General features: G+C 41.4%; 1 protein-coding gene across 6 annotated transcripts in view; it reads right to left on the bottom strand.

The window, feature by feature from the left end:
• BTBD3 (BTB domain containing 3) overlaps nucleotides 1-13,519 on the bottom strand; it is a 34,605-nt gene extending 21,086 nt beyond the window's left edge. Inside the window, exons 1-2 of one of the 6 annotated variants that reach the window (XM_032606694.1) lie at nucleotides 13,330-13,495; nucleotides 5,039-5,199 (exon numbers count right to left, since the gene is read on the bottom strand). Coding sequence is in view for 1 of the 6 variants with exons in the window: in XM_032606690.1 (XP_032462581.1) it covers nucleotides 6,563-6,668 (106 nt within the window). In the remaining 5 variants the exon portion in view is untranslated. Of the gene's footprint in view, nucleotides 1-5,038; nucleotides 5,200-6,562; nucleotides 6,702-12,322; nucleotides 12,341-13,329 lie in introns of those variants that run through there. The other 5 variants (XM_032606690.1, XM_032606692.1, XM_032606695.1 and 2 more) reach the window with 5 other exon arrangements.
• Between the last annotated feature and the right edge of the window lie 1,748 nt (nucleotides 13,520-15,267).

Genomic DNA, 15,267 nt, shown 5'->3' with positions numbered 1-15,267 from the left:
ATAATCCATATATTATTTCATTGGGGAATCTCTATGAGATGCAGTAGTAAAAACTGTTGATTTTATTAAATCTCAGCCCTTGAGTATACATTTTCTTAATATTCTATGTGATGAAATGGGAAGTATGCTTAAAGCATTTCTGGTGAAACTGAAATAGAACGGTTGCCCTGAGAAAAAAAATACGTGTGCAAATGTTTGTGTGAGAGCTGAACCAGCCATTTTTTTCATGGAACACCACTGCACTTGAGAAAATATGCAAAGTATGCTTATTCACACTTAGGTATTTAGCAGACATTTTCTCAAAAATGAATGAAATGAGCCTGTCACTTCAAGGAAAAGTGACTATTTATTGCCAATGAAAAAGCAAAAGTTAGAATTCTAGAAATCTTGATTACTGCTACCATGAGCTTGATAGCTTCCCAAGCTATCAAGACTTCTTAAAGACTGTTTCTGATTAACACAGGTGACATCAGGTAAATGTAATTTTTTATATTGTATAATAAAACATGTCAACATTTTAAAGATCTGCATAACTCAGTGAACCAATGTTTTCTAATAACAATGCTATTACATTACAGAATCATGCATGTTGGTAAAAGGTCCATTCAAAGTACAAGACAGATCAATGGATTTTAGTATAAAAGGAATACAAAAAGTTCACTGATGGTTTTAGATTCCACATAGCAATCAACCTTTAAGAAATTACCATTCAAGTTTTGCTGAAGTTATCATAGAATATCCACCATTATCTGAAAAGACTATTAAAATACTCCTTCCTTTTCCAGCTATATGTGTGAGGCCAGATTTTCTTCATAAGCTTCAATCAAAATATTTATTTTTTAAACAAGTGAACATTAAATTTTTTTCTGTTTTCACTTCTATTCCAGTAAATATTAATAGAGATAACCCCTATAAACAAAAGCTCTTTGGGTTTCTCAAAATATTCAAGAGTATAAGAGTCCTAAGGTCAAAAAGTATAGGAACCACTGATGCCTCACCTGGCATCATAAGGAGTTTGGATTTTATTTTAAGTGTGATTGTGGTAAGCTACTAAACGTTTTCAAAGAAGATCCTTTAAAGAAAAAAAAAACTGTAAGTGATCAAGGCCAGGTTTTTACACATACCTGCTTTTTGGTTCTACTCTATCAGAAAATAATAATTAATTCTCTGAGCATAATTCTCAACCATTTTTTTGCACATTAGGTAGACAGAATGGAGGACATGAGAAAATGACAATCTCTCACACAAAAAAAATTAACAGCAGTTGGGGCTTCCCTGGTGGCACAAGTGGTTACGAATCCACTGGCCAATGCAGGGCCACGCAGGTTCAAGCCCTGGTCCAGGAAGATCCCACATGCCGTGGAGCAACTAAGCCCGTGTGCCACAACTACTGAGCCCACGTGCCACAACTACTGAAGCCCGTATGCCTAGAGCCCATGCTCTGCAACAGGAGAAGCCATTGCAATAAGAAGCCCGTGCACTGCAGTGAAGAGTAGCCCCCGCTCGCTGCAACCAGAGAAAGCCCGCGCACAGCAACAAAGACCCAACGCAACCAAAAATAAACAAATTAATTAATTAATTTTAAAAAATACTTTAAAAAAATTAACAGCAGTCAAGGAGCTAATATTCTATTTGTTCTATTACATTGTTTGGCACCTTAGCTTCACCCTAACCTCAGAAAATTCAAATACAAGGTACAAGGTATATCAATTGACACCTTCTTTGAAGATCTAAAGAGAAAAATTTTAATGAACTTTGAGTAGACAACTGTCTCTAGCTTCATATAAACCAGCAAGAAAGAAGCAAGTTTCTCTCTCTGATAGTTTGCTCTCTACTATAGGAAAATGAGAAGTAGCAACTTCTACAAGGTAAGCACAGCTGCCAACATTTAAGAGAATTTGCTGTTCACTTTTTTCCTTCATTTGGAGACACACATTAGACAGAAACTGCCTCCCCCTCCAACACACCATTTTAATATCTTCCTATATACTATTTCTATATAGTACAGTATTTGATATTACGTAATATCAAAATATTCCTCTATAATAATTGAAAACAGTGTGTTGGAAATAAAGTTTAGGTTAGGACTTTGAAGAAGTCCAGACAAAGGAAATACAGCAGTGACTTTTCATTTAAAAACTGCTTAAAAAAAAATACATATATATACGTATACATATATATTTATTTATTTTTGGCTGTGTTGGGTCTCTGTTGTTGCCTGCAGGCTTTCCCTAGTTGCGGCGAGTGGGGCCTCCTCTTCGTTGCAGTGTGCAGGCTTCTCATTTTGGTAGATTCTCTTGTTGTGGAGCATGGGCTCTAGGCACGTGGGCTTCAGTAGTTGTGGCACATGGGCTCAGCACTTGTGGCTTGCAGGTTCTAGAGCACAGGCTCAGCAGTTGTGGCACAAGGGCTTAGCTGCTCCGCGGCATGTGGGATCTTCCCGGACCAGGGCTCAAATCTGTGTCCCCTGCATTGGCAGGTGGATTCTTAACCACTGCACCACCAGGGAAGCCCTAAAAATTGCCTTTTCTTAAAAAGCTGGTGTTCAAACACTTCCTCAGCTTCATTCTTGAAACGATTTTAGAGGTTGTGCATGTTAGTAGGATTGTGATCCTCCTAGTTACCTTACATTCAGTAATTATATATTATTATAGAAAGACTGTAAAATCAAAATACTGGTTGATCTGACCTCAAGCATCTGATTTTCCTATAACCCAACCCAAACACCATTAGGTATCAACATCCCTAACAAACACCCACCTGGTTGAGCACAACACTGGCTGGTGACAATTTTGAGAATGTGTCGGGAGCTGTATACTAGCCCAGAGTTCAGGATTGATTTTGGCATTTTGAGGAGTCTTTCATGGCAGTGACAGGAGAAAGGAGATAATAAAGTAACCCAGAACGTCAGGTAAGCATGGGCTGATCCTGTAAGTCCCAAAGAAATACTTGTTGAATAGTGTTAAATTAACTAGAAAATCTATTAATTCCTGTAAAGATATTCTACAGCATTTACTGAAATATGTGCTGAAATGCTTCGGGGGAGGGGTGGGGAGTCTGCAGAGAGACTGATAGGGAGTGGGAGTGACTGCCCTTCCCATTCCAGCAGCCGGGCCAGCTTCTAGCTCCTACTCACCTCATCTCCTGAGGCTACAGGAGGGATGAGGGAAGAAACCAGGAACAGGGAGGGAGCACTCTGGGATGCACCCCTGCCTGGGTGGGTGTCTTACATGGGGGTGGGGGGAAGGGCTATGCAAAAGAGGAAGCACCAGCTAGAACAGTGGGTTTGGCATCTGAACCTGCATCTGGAGCGGGAGGTGCTTCTGGGCCCCTTCTCATATTTTTAATGTGGACAGTAAGATTATTTTAAGAAGAGAGGCCTGCTGAACTCTAGTTAAGAATTTTATCATTTTCTAGACTTCCTAGGAATGTAAGTGATTCCCCAGTAAGCCCCCCAAAACACATCTAAATGCAGTTTGACTATTACACTTGACTTGCCACTACACGTCCCACGAACAAAGGTATGAAAATAGGTGGCGGTCTAGATGTGAGCCCTGTCTTTCCAGAGACCTACAGTGTAATGCCTGAAGGCCAAACTCAGTCCCTTACTACAGAGTACGTGTGTTTGCTGGTGCTGAGTAGGCAAGATCACCACTTCCGAAAAACTGGATAATACAAGAAAAGGTGGCAATTAAAAAAAAAAAAAAATCTTCACAATGAAAACAAATACTTATACAGGTCCTCAGCCCAGCTGTAGAACTATAAAAAACAAGGTGTGTTTTCCAACTGGGCTATCCATTAACAACCTCAACTAAGGGATATTGTGCAATTCAGCAGCAGAGAGGCAGGGCAATGCTTTCCATTCAGTCTCGGCCAACAGTACTGACTGTTTCCAGTTCAAAATAAAATAAACTGTAGCAGTGGTAAGTCTTAAAGAATGAATTGTCACACTAACAAAGCAGAAATACAGAAAGGGCAGAAAGTAGAAACAAGAAGAACTACAATCCCGCAGCCTATGGAACACAAACCACATTCACAGAAAGACAGACAAGATGAAAAGGCAGAGGGCTATGTACCAGATGAAGGAACAAGATAAAACCCCAGAAAAACAACTAAATGAAGTAGAGATAGGCAACCTTCCAGAAAAAGAATTCAGAATAATGAGAGTGAAGATGATCCAGGACCTCAGAAAAAGAATGGAGGCAAAGACTGAGAAGATGCAAGAAATGTTTAACAAAGACCTAGAAGAATTAAAGAGCAAACAAACAGAGATGAACAATACAATAACTGAAATGGAAACTACACTAGAAGGAATCAATAGCAGAATAACTGAGGCAGAAGAACGGATAAGTGACCTGGAAGACAAAATGGTAGAATTCACTGCTGTGAAACAAAATAAAGAAAAATGAAAAGAAATGAAGACAGCCTAAGAGACCTCTGGGACAACATGAAACGCAACAACATTCACATTATATTGGTCCCAGAAGGAGAAGAGAGAGAGCAAGGACCCGGGAAAATATCTGAAGAGATTATAGTCAAAAACTTCCCTAACATGGGAAAGGAAATAGCCACCCAAGTCCAGGAAGCGCAGAGTCCCATACAGGATAAACCCAAGGAGAAACATGCTGAGGCACATAGTAATCAAAATGGCAAAAATTAAAGACAAAGAAAAATTATTGAAAGCAAGGGAAAAACGACAAATAACATACAAGGGAACTCCCATAAGGTTAACAGCTGATTTCTCAGCAGAAACTCTACAAGCCAGAAGGGAGTGGCATGACATATTTAAAGTGATGAAAGGGAAGAACCTACAACCAAAATTACTCTACCCGGCAAGGATCTCATTGAGATTCGATGGAGAAATCAAAAGCTTTACAGACAAGCAAAAGCTAAGAGAATTCAGCACCACCAAACCAGCTGTACAACAAATGCTAAAGGAACTTCTCTAAGTGGGAAACACAAGAGAAGGAAAGGACCTACAAAAACAAACCCAAAACAATTAAGAAAATGGTAAAGGAACATACACATCAATAAGTACCTTAAACGTGAATGGATTGGGCTTCCCTGGTGGCGCAGTGGTTGAGAGTCCGCCTGCCGATGCAGGGGACATGGGTTCATGCCCCGGTCCGGGAAGATCCCACATGCCGTGGCAGCGGCTGGGCCCGTGAGCCATGGCCGCTGAGCCTGCGCGTCCGGAGCCTGTGCTCCACAATGGGAGAGGCCACAGCAGTGAGAGGCCCGTGTATCGCCAAAAAAAAAAAAAAAAAACGTGAATGGATTAAACGCTCCAACCAAAAGACACCGGCTTGCTGAATGGATACAAAAACAAGACTCATATATATGCTGTCTACAAGAGACCCACTTCAGACCTAGGAATACATACAGACTGAAAGTTAGGGGATAGAAAAAGATATTCCATGCAAATGGAAATCAAAAGAAAACTGGAGTAGCAATACTCATATCAGATAAAATTGACTTTAAAATACAAAATGCTACAAGAGACAAGGAAAGACACTACATAATGATCAAGGGATCAACCCAAGAAGAAGATATAACAATTATAAATATATACACACCCAACATAAGAGCACCTCAATACATAAGGCAACTGCTAACAGCTAGAAAAGAGGAAATCGACAGTAACACAATAATAGTGGGGGACTTTAACACCTCACTTACACCAATGGACAGATCATCCAAACAGAAAATTAATAAGGAAACAGCAGTTTTATATGACACAACAGATCAGATAGATTTAATTGATATTTATAGAACATTCCATCCAAAAAGAGCAGATTACACTTCCTTCTCAAGCATGCACAGAATATTCTCCAGTATAGATCACATCTTGGTTCACAAATCAAGCCTCAGTAAATTTAAGAAAATTGAAATCATATCAACCATCTTTTCTGACCACAACGCTATGAGATTAGAAATGAATTACAGGGAAAAAAAATGTAAAAAAAAACACATGGAGGCTAAACAATATGTTACTAAAAAACCAAGAGATCACTGAAGAAATCAAAGAGGAAATCCAAAAATACCTAGAGACAAATGACAATGAGAACACGACGACTCAAAACCTATGGGATGCAGCAAAAGCAGTTCTAAGAGGGAAGTTTATAGCAATATAATCCTACCTCAAGAATTAACAAACATCTCAAACATCACTGACGAGGTGGCTGGTAGCTTAGTGAAGACCTGAAGGCAGTGAGGGAGCTGGCCATGAATGCAGCTGGGGAGAAAATACTACAGGCAGAGGGAAAACCCAGCACAAAGACCTAAAAGTGGGAATGTGCCTGGAGGGTTCCAGGATCAGCAAGGAGGTAAGGATGGCTGGAATGGAGAGCATTCCATTGCAGGGAGAGGAGTGGGGAGGAGGTCAGAGGTCTTGGTAACCAGAAAGTGTCAGGCTTTGTGAATCATTATGAGGAATCTCGACTTGTACTCTGAGTGACATGGAGAGCCAGAGAAGGGTTTTAAGCATATGCAACCTATGGTTGTTATGTCAATAACATATTAAAGGAAGGCAGGGAAGAAGAAAGGAGAGGCCACTGCATACCATCCAGGCAACAGGTGCTGGAGACTTGGAGGAAGGTGCTTGCAGTAGACGTGAGAAAAGGGGTTGAACTCCTGGATTTATATGGAAGACAGGATTCTGGATACATCTGGAAGATAGAGCAGCAGGATCTGCTAACAGCCTGGATGTAAAGTGGGAGAGAAAGAGAAGAGTCAGGATGATTCCAAGGTTTCGGCTTGAACAACCCCAAAAATGGAGCTACCCCGACACCAAAATAGGGCAGGCTACAGGGAGAGCAGGTTTGCAGAGGAGCATCAGAAATTCTGTTTTAGTCCTTAAAATTGAAGTATATTTTACGTATTCAAGTGAAGAAGTCAAAAAAGTAGTTGGGACATATGCATCAGGAGTTTAAGAGACCTACTTCAACCGGAAATACACATTGGGAGTCTAAAGGAGCTACATGGTACTTTATTAAAATCTTACAATTGTTTGTGACAAGAGTCCCACAAGAACTGAGCCCTGAAGTATTCCAAATTAACAGGCTGGTGTGAAAACAAACAAACAAAAAACCACACACGTTTTTTAAAAAATGACTGAAAAGCCAGTGGTACAGAAGGAAAAGCAGGAGACTGTGGTGTCCTCAAAATCAAATGAAGAAAAATCAAATCAAAAGAGAGAATGACCAATTATATCAAGTGCTGCCAAGAGTAAAGAGGAGAATTGATTGTTGGATTCTGCAATTTACAATATTTTCTTTTGAAAAAGCCCTGGTGACTCTATCCCACACAGCCCCCACCACAGAAGACATGAATATCCACTGAATGTGATGTTATCTTTTAATTTTGTCACAAACTGAATTCATTTTTCTAAAGAATTATTCAGAAGGAAGGATTTACTCCAGTTTAATATTTGGGACTCAAGTCAGTAGATCTGTTAAGAAATACCAGTGATAAACTGTAGCTGCTAACAGTAATCTGCTAATTCCTATTAGCAGATTACTGCTAATTGAATCCCGTTCAATTCCTATGCCTTAAAAAATAATAATAAAAATACCTCTAGGTAAATTGGAAATAAAAGGATAGATTTCCTCTGTCCTGATGAGGAATTATGATAAAACAAAAGCCAATATTGTACTACTGTTTTTTTCTATCAAAGAACAAAAGTTTGCACATTACTGCCATTACTATTTGATAATGTTCCAGATGTATTTTATAATGTTCCAGAATGCTAACACTAGTGCAACCTGCCATAAAACCAAAATAAAAGGTATAATTATTAGAAAGAAGTAGACACAAGTGTCATTACGTAACTAGGAAACCCAAGAGAAAAACCTGCAAAGCTCTTAGACTAAGAACCAGCTATAAAATAAAATTACAAAAATCAACAACCGTCTATGTCAGCAATAGGCAATTTGAAGAACCCATCACAACAGCAACAAAAACATAAATACCTAAGAAGAACCCTAACAATAAATATTAGGACTTATATAAAGAGTAAACAAACAAAACACCTCTGTTAAGAGACAGAAGGTCTGTATAACTTTTCACATCCCTTCAGAGAAACACTGACTACTTTACATGTACATGACAGTCCTTGCCAACGAACCAAAATAACTGGATATTTCTCAGTTCTAAGGATTCATCTACAGAGCACTCCAGGTTAAGATAGCACGTTTAACAAAACATTCAAGCACATCCTCTCTCTAAACTCCACAAAAATGGCAGTAAAGAGTTCTTTCCAGGTCTTCCCTGGTGGCGCAGTGGTTGAGAGTCCGCCTGCCGATTCAGGGGACACGGGTTCGTGCCCCGGTCCGGGAAGACCCCACATGCCGCGGAGCAGCTGCGCCCGTGAGCCATGGCCGCTGAGCCTGCGCGTCCGGAGCCTGTGCTCCGCAATGGGAGAGGCCACAACAGTGAGAGGCCCACGTACCGCAAAAAGTAATAATAATAAAAAAGAGTTATTTCCAGAAGACAAAGATGCAAGGACTTGAAGAACTGTAGTGGAAATTACAACAAAATCATGAAAGTGGAAAGCAGATGGACAAGTAGCAACTCAGCAGCCCTAAGAGTGAAATGCTCCACCACCAGTGAGAAAAGCTGAGAAGCACTCCAGTTTGCTTCAAAACTGGAGAAAGGGTAGCGGGCTAAAATAAGGTTAGCAGCCTTACTTCCCGGATGCCCTTCCCACCTCCTGGCTGTGGAGCTATGGCCCACAGTCCCTGCCTGAACCCAGCAAGACCGGAGACTGATTCTTGGGAGAGTAGATAAAACAGGTAAGTATTTGGACTGTGAGAGCACCAGAACCTTCCCCAAAGTGAAGAAGATGCTAAGACTCCAGCCAGATGTCTCCCCAACACTGGCAGCTGGACCCTTTCCTCAGCGCCTGATGACCACCCTCTGATCAACCCAACAGGAAAAGACCTCGTATGTGGTCCCAGTGAAAAAGAAACCAGTAACAGTCAAAAGACTGACACTGAGGAGCCTAAGGGGATGGGTGGAGGGCAATGAGAGATAGGGGACCACTTATTTTACAATAAGTATTTTAGTATTCTTAGATTTAAATTATGTGCATGTATTAGTATAAAGATAGTAATACAATTTTTATTTGAAAGGACAGATGACTATAATTCTGATTTTTAAAAGAACAGTGTGACTTCCTCTAGCAGATACTTCTATATATTCTAAATGTACATTTAAAAAGATTTAACATTGATTAAGATAAGAGGTCAATGATAGATAAGTAAGACCTAAAACAGAATCAGACCCAAAAGCTAGTCAAGATCTTAAAATATAATAAAGGGAAGACCACAACCCATTGAGGAAAGGATGGACTGTTTAACAGATGGTGCTAGTAGACTAGATGGGCTGGCTCAGGAGGAGAAGGTGCTGTAAAACAATTCACATCCATGTACTAATATAGAACTAAATGTATAAGTCTAACATATTTCCAAAATTTTCGTTTCATTTACCTCACATCTGTTTATATTTTCAAACGTAAATATTTACAAGGAAAAGTCATAATGGACAAGATGGAGAGAGCTGACTACATAAAAGTAAAAATATCCTGTTGTTTGGAAAACACCATAAAGTAAATTAAAAGACAAATAACGAGCTGTGGAGGAAAAAAAAAATTACAAATATGATAAAGGCACAATGCTCTTTACATTAAGAGCATATTTATATTATATGCTCCTTATATTACGAGCATATGTTATATAATATATATAGAATATTTAATTATACATATATTACCTCTTTATATTAAAAGATACTTTAACGCATTTTTAAAAATCATCATTTAACAATAAAATGGACAAAGTACCTGGACAACTCTCAGAAGGCAAAATGAACAAATAAAAAGCAAATTACTAATTTCACTAGTTACCAAAAAAATATGAATTAAAATAAGACCACATTTTTATAGAAGATTAGGAAAGATTAAACACTGGAGTGCTGATACTTATGGAAAGACCGTTCAGTGTGTAAGGGCATCGATGTGTTCTGGCATAAGCAATTTGGCAACAGGCCTCAAGAGTCATAAAAGAGTTCACCTCTGCCCCAGGAATTCTGCTATACATCTAGCCTGAGCAAGTCAGAGACAGTAAGACTTTCAGACAAGGGCATTTACCCCAGCTCTGCCTGTGTGTCTGCTACTACTTTCTGAGCCTACATCCTTTGCCAGACTCTGTTGAAGACCTTCCTCTATCTGGTTCATTCCATCGCTCCAAAACTCTATGTTGCCGGCACAATTACTACCCCCATTCTATGGATAAAGGAAGCACAATCAAATAATTAGGTAATTAAGGTCACTTAGATCGGAAGTGGCCAAGCTAGGATTTGCAACCAGAATTTAATATCATACCTCCAAACACTGAAAATGGAAATATGTCAAAAAAGAGAAAACTAGCTAAATAAACTTTGGCATACCCATCATTAAAAATCTTATTTTCAAAGAAGATTTAAGGGCATAGGAAATGTCTGTGATATATTAAGCGAAAAGGCAGCATTTAAAAATACAAATGAAATTAAAGTGCCAATTTTGCTTAAAAGTATATATACGCAGACAAATAAAACGGGACAAATGGAAGCATATCATCCCATTAACAGTTGATTATTTCTGGATGTACCTGTGATTTTTATTTTTTTAGCTTTTTTTGGTAATTCCCAAAATGTCTACAACAAGGACAATGGCTTTTCATTTTAAAATGTTTAAAAACCATAGAAAGAATAGAAATTCTCAACTGTAGATGCTTAGAAGGCCTCAATTTTTAAACATGGAATGAAAAGATTAGGTGAGCAGTTACTGCCTTAGCTGCACAGCATTACTGCTGAACTACAAGGTCCATCAAACGAGAGAGGATTTTCCACTATTATTTTCTTCTGAGAGTGAAATGGGGAAAATTAGCCTTACGGAATCTGCTTGATAACCAGAAAGTTAACTAGCACATAACACAAGAGTAAAGAAAACCTCTGCAATCCCCAATAGATGCTGGGAGTCACTATACTACCATAAGCATTTTGAACTGACTGGTCGAATTCTGATTATTATTTACACAGTAAAGTTGGAAAGGTTTCATAAAAACAAAAAGCCTAAAGACAGGTAAATATGTCTGTACTATTTTGTGTGGAACAGTTTTAAAAGTTCCTTGCAAGGTAAACTGGAATTAGTTGGCTGTGGAATATCTGTTTTGAACATAAAAGAATGAACATTTTAAAAAATTATCTTTGTTTGGATGTGTGTGTGTTGGGGAAGGGAAGGAGTGGGTTACTCTGTAGACAAACTGTGCCTTTCCTTTGTTATTTTAAAGTATAACGTTACAAGTGGTTTAACTTTTTGCAAAGAATCATGGCAAAGCACTTTCTAGGAACAAAACAATTTACAAACTGACAATGCCATTTTTGGGCCACAAATTAGCAAAGGTTTTTGCATGGATATAGGATTATATTTCACTTTTAAAATTTCTTAAATATGTCTTCGGAGTTTAGAAAAATGATGCATATATTTCGTAGATTTCTGTGCCCCAAAGGAAAAAAAAATTTTAAAAAGTTGCTTCCACCTCTTTTGGAACTTTGTTACACAAGTTCTTAGTGCAAAGACTGGTAAAGGTAGAACAGCAGAGCTGCTAGCATTATCATTCCATACAACAGCATTAATAAATAATTCTGAAATTACTTAGTGAGAAAAAGTGGAATTGTGTGAACTCACCCTTACCTGAGCTGAGGCCAAGAACTTAAAAGGGTCATTCAAAATCTTTAGAAAAGTTAGAGTCCCATTCAGAAAACCGAAGGTAGACCCGTCCACTTCCCCTGGAAGACCCGTTGCTGTGGTAACCTGCAGTCACCCCTCAGACTCGGTACATGCTGGGGGAGGGGATCTTCCCAGAGGCTGGGGGGATGGTTAAGAGGGGAAACGGGGGAGGGAGGAGGAAAGAGGGTTAAAAGAAGATGAAACCCCTTGGGTGCGGCAGGGGTCAGGAAGGTGGGCTTACTACTAGGAAATTCAACACGCCCAAAAGAAATTCAAAACACCAGTTAGAACAATGTCTGGACGCTGGAGTCGTATTATACAGTTCAGCTAAAGTTTGAACCATTAGAGGCGCTTCCCTCCCTCCCTCCCCGGCGGGAACAAACCAGTCTTTGTGAGTTCCTGTCTATGGAAAACGAAGCCAGAGTTTCGTCTCATCAGTTACAAACTGAATGCTACTTCGCAAAACTAAAATCTTGACTTTCTTAAATTAAACCTATGCTTCCCAAACTCTGCTGCACTATTGGAATCACCGAGGGAACTTTATAAACTACACACCGTATTTTAATTGGTCTGGGGTGCAATTTTGAGCAGTTTTAAAAGTCTCCAATGATCCTTTTGTGCAGCCAGTTTTAGGAACTACAGTACTCTAAGAAAGGAAAAAAGAAAGCACAGTTATCTCCCTTTGTCTTTTTACTGCTAATAATAGAAATTAGCTGGCTTTCTCCAAGCACACACAGGACAATAGGTTTCTTGATAAATAGGAGTCCCCGGTATGCCCTAACAATACTTTCTTTGAGATTAAAGAAAAAAAAAAAAAAACTGGCAACATAAGCCCTTTCTTCCCAAGAGAGCAAATATCCTTCTTACCGAAACACCAAACTTACACCATCTATTTTAAGAGCGAATTGGCAGCGAATACAGCTCAGAACTTGGAGCACGAGCTCCAGGACCAGAAGGAAACTGAACCCGCAGAAGCCCACCAGCATTCGCGGGGGTCCTGCGGCCACCGGGGCTGGGCGAAGGCCGGGGTATCGGTCGGGCCCCGCAGGCTGCGCCCCAGTAAAGTTGTTCCAGGGAACTTTGCTCCCGTTTCCAACCCGCGCCTCCCCGGGAGAGGGGCGCGGCCCCGCCACCTGCTCGACGCCTAGGCTGCTCGGCCGCGCCCCCTCCTTGGACCTCGGCCACCTTCGGGGGTCGCGCACTCAATGAGCGCCAGTACTGCCGGCAGGAGCCTCGGGGGGTTCGCCTCGCCCCTCCCCGGCGTCCTCAGCTGCAGCTAGCCCTGCCCTCGGGCCCGGACGCCAGGACCTCCGCGCGGGGCCAGCACCGTCCCGCCTGGAGCTCTTCCGGAACCCCACCCGCGCGGCCAGCGCCTCTCGAGCCGGGACGGGGGATCCGGGCGCCCCCACAACCCCTGTCCCGACGCCGGCCGGCAGCCCCGTCCCTGCCCAGCCAAGCTCTGCCCCTCCGGCCCGCGGCCGGGAGCGCGCCCCTGGCCCGGCGGTCCGACGCTGCGCACGCGCGGAGGCGCCCGCCCGCACGCTCACGGTCCCCTCACTCACCGCTCGCTGTCCTTGTCGCCTCAGGCAGCGCCCGCCGTCTGCTTTGCTTACTGCTCGCTGCCCCGGCTCGGTGCCCGCTCCTCAGGCCCCGGCCCGGGCACTCGGGGAACCAGCGCCCGGCGGGCTCGGCGGGCACCCGCACGCAGGGCACGCTCCGCGGGGCCGCGCACGCGCGCACCCGAGCGACGGGAGGGGCGGGGCTGAGCGAGCTGCGCGCCCGGAGGCGCCCCGGATACCGGGCATGCGTAGTGCCTTTCCCTTCCTAGGGTCTGGTGGCGTAGTGGGCTGTGACCCTGGATCTGTGAAACGTAGGGAAGTGGAAGAGGGCCAAAAGTCACCCTTCGCTGAGAAGCAAGTTCGCTCTTGTCCCACAAGTTGCAGTCTTCTTCTCTGTTATCATTCGTCAATTAAGGTGTTAAGTATTTATTGAGCACCTACTTCGGCAGAGCCTTTGTGCAGAACACAGGGCATCCTCAGGTAATGGTGAACCGATTGCATTTGGCTTTGGGATTCCTTTTCGGGCACTGAATCCAGCCCTCTCTTTGAACAGATGAGAAAAGTGCATAAATAGAGATCATCCAGTACCTGAAACTGCAAACCTTAACTACACTTAAGCAGTTTGGGGAAGGAGAGTTGCCTCTGGCTGGGGTAATGAGAAAACTTTGAGAAGCCTGGAAGGGTAAGAGATGGAGTCAGAAGATAAGCTCACCTGGGAGGAAGGTCAACGCAAAGGCAGAAACTGAGAGAAAAAAAAAAATCAAGTAATATACGAGCTCATGAACCTTCTTGGGGACAAGTTTAATCTGAATGTGTTTTTCATAGTGAAGGGCAAAAACGGTGGCAGGAAGGGTACTTGAAGCTCGTCTGGAAAAGATTTTTGATGCTTCACTTCAAATTTTCAGCTTTTTTTAGTGGATAACTGATAAATACTAAAGGTGTGAGGGAGAAGGGTCTGGTGTTTCTGGCGGTCTGATTAGATGCAGAATTTTGGAATATAAGGTGAAGACTAGCAGTGAAATTCTGTAGAAGTAGAAGGGTCCTGAATTCAAGTGTTGGCATCAGAAATAGAATACATGGAAACGTTTTCAGAGATTGTGAGATTGTGAAGGACAGGATTCCCTAGTTTTTGTCACTGCCTGTTTGGGTGTAAAGAATTGTTTCTCATGACAGACACCTACTTCATTAGATTAGATCATCATCCTTGGTAGATATTTATTAGTGGATAAATTAGACCTTTAAAATGTACAACTACAATCACTAAATGCTTCTTTTAACGTGAGTTTGGTCCTGGGAGAATACATTTCTACTTAATTAAAAGAACATTAATTTGAAAGACAGTATATGTAGTGAAAAATATATGGACTTCGGAAAACAAAAACCCCTTTTATAAAGTCCAGATGCTCTGAAACAAACTGTCTGATGTCATGCAAATTACTCAATATCTGTGAGCTTTACTGTGTTCGTCTGTAATGTCAGGGAGGAAGAAATTTTCCTCTTCCCTTTTAGGTTCTTCTGGCTGGTGTAAGAATTCAATTGAGACAGATTAACAGAAGAAAATCAAACAACAGTTTAATAACATATGTGCATGGCAGAGAGCCAGGAAAACGGAGTAACACACCAAAATGACTGACACCCTTATCTTAAATATTATCTTCAGTTTAAAGGCAAAAGAAGATGCTGTGGGTCGTGGTTTGGGACTTGAAAGGGGGAGAAGGCAATTCATATAAATGTTTGGTAAATAACTGTTTGCTGGGTCAGGCAGAGACAATGGGATACAGAGTGGACTTTGATCTCTAAGCCCTATTCCCCTACCATCCCTAGCCCATATTTTTTGCAGGTATCTCCTGGAATAGGCCCTATATCTAAAATTTGTAGGCAATTGGGGGGGAAGGTCAGAATTTCTTCCTGAGTCTTTTGGGCCTTGATTGTTTTCAGTTC

Source organism: Phocoena sinus, chromosome 15 (assembly GCF_008692025.1).
Source record: "Phocoena sinus isolate mPhoSin1 chromosome 15, mPhoSin1.pri, whole genome shotgun sequence".
In the NCBI taxonomy this organism is placed as follows: Eukaryota; Metazoa; Chordata; class Mammalia; order Artiodactyla; family Phocoenidae; genus Phocoena; species Phocoena sinus.
The sequence above is the reverse complement of the archived record's forward strand: the minus strand, read 5'-3'. Positions and strand labels throughout refer to the sequence as shown.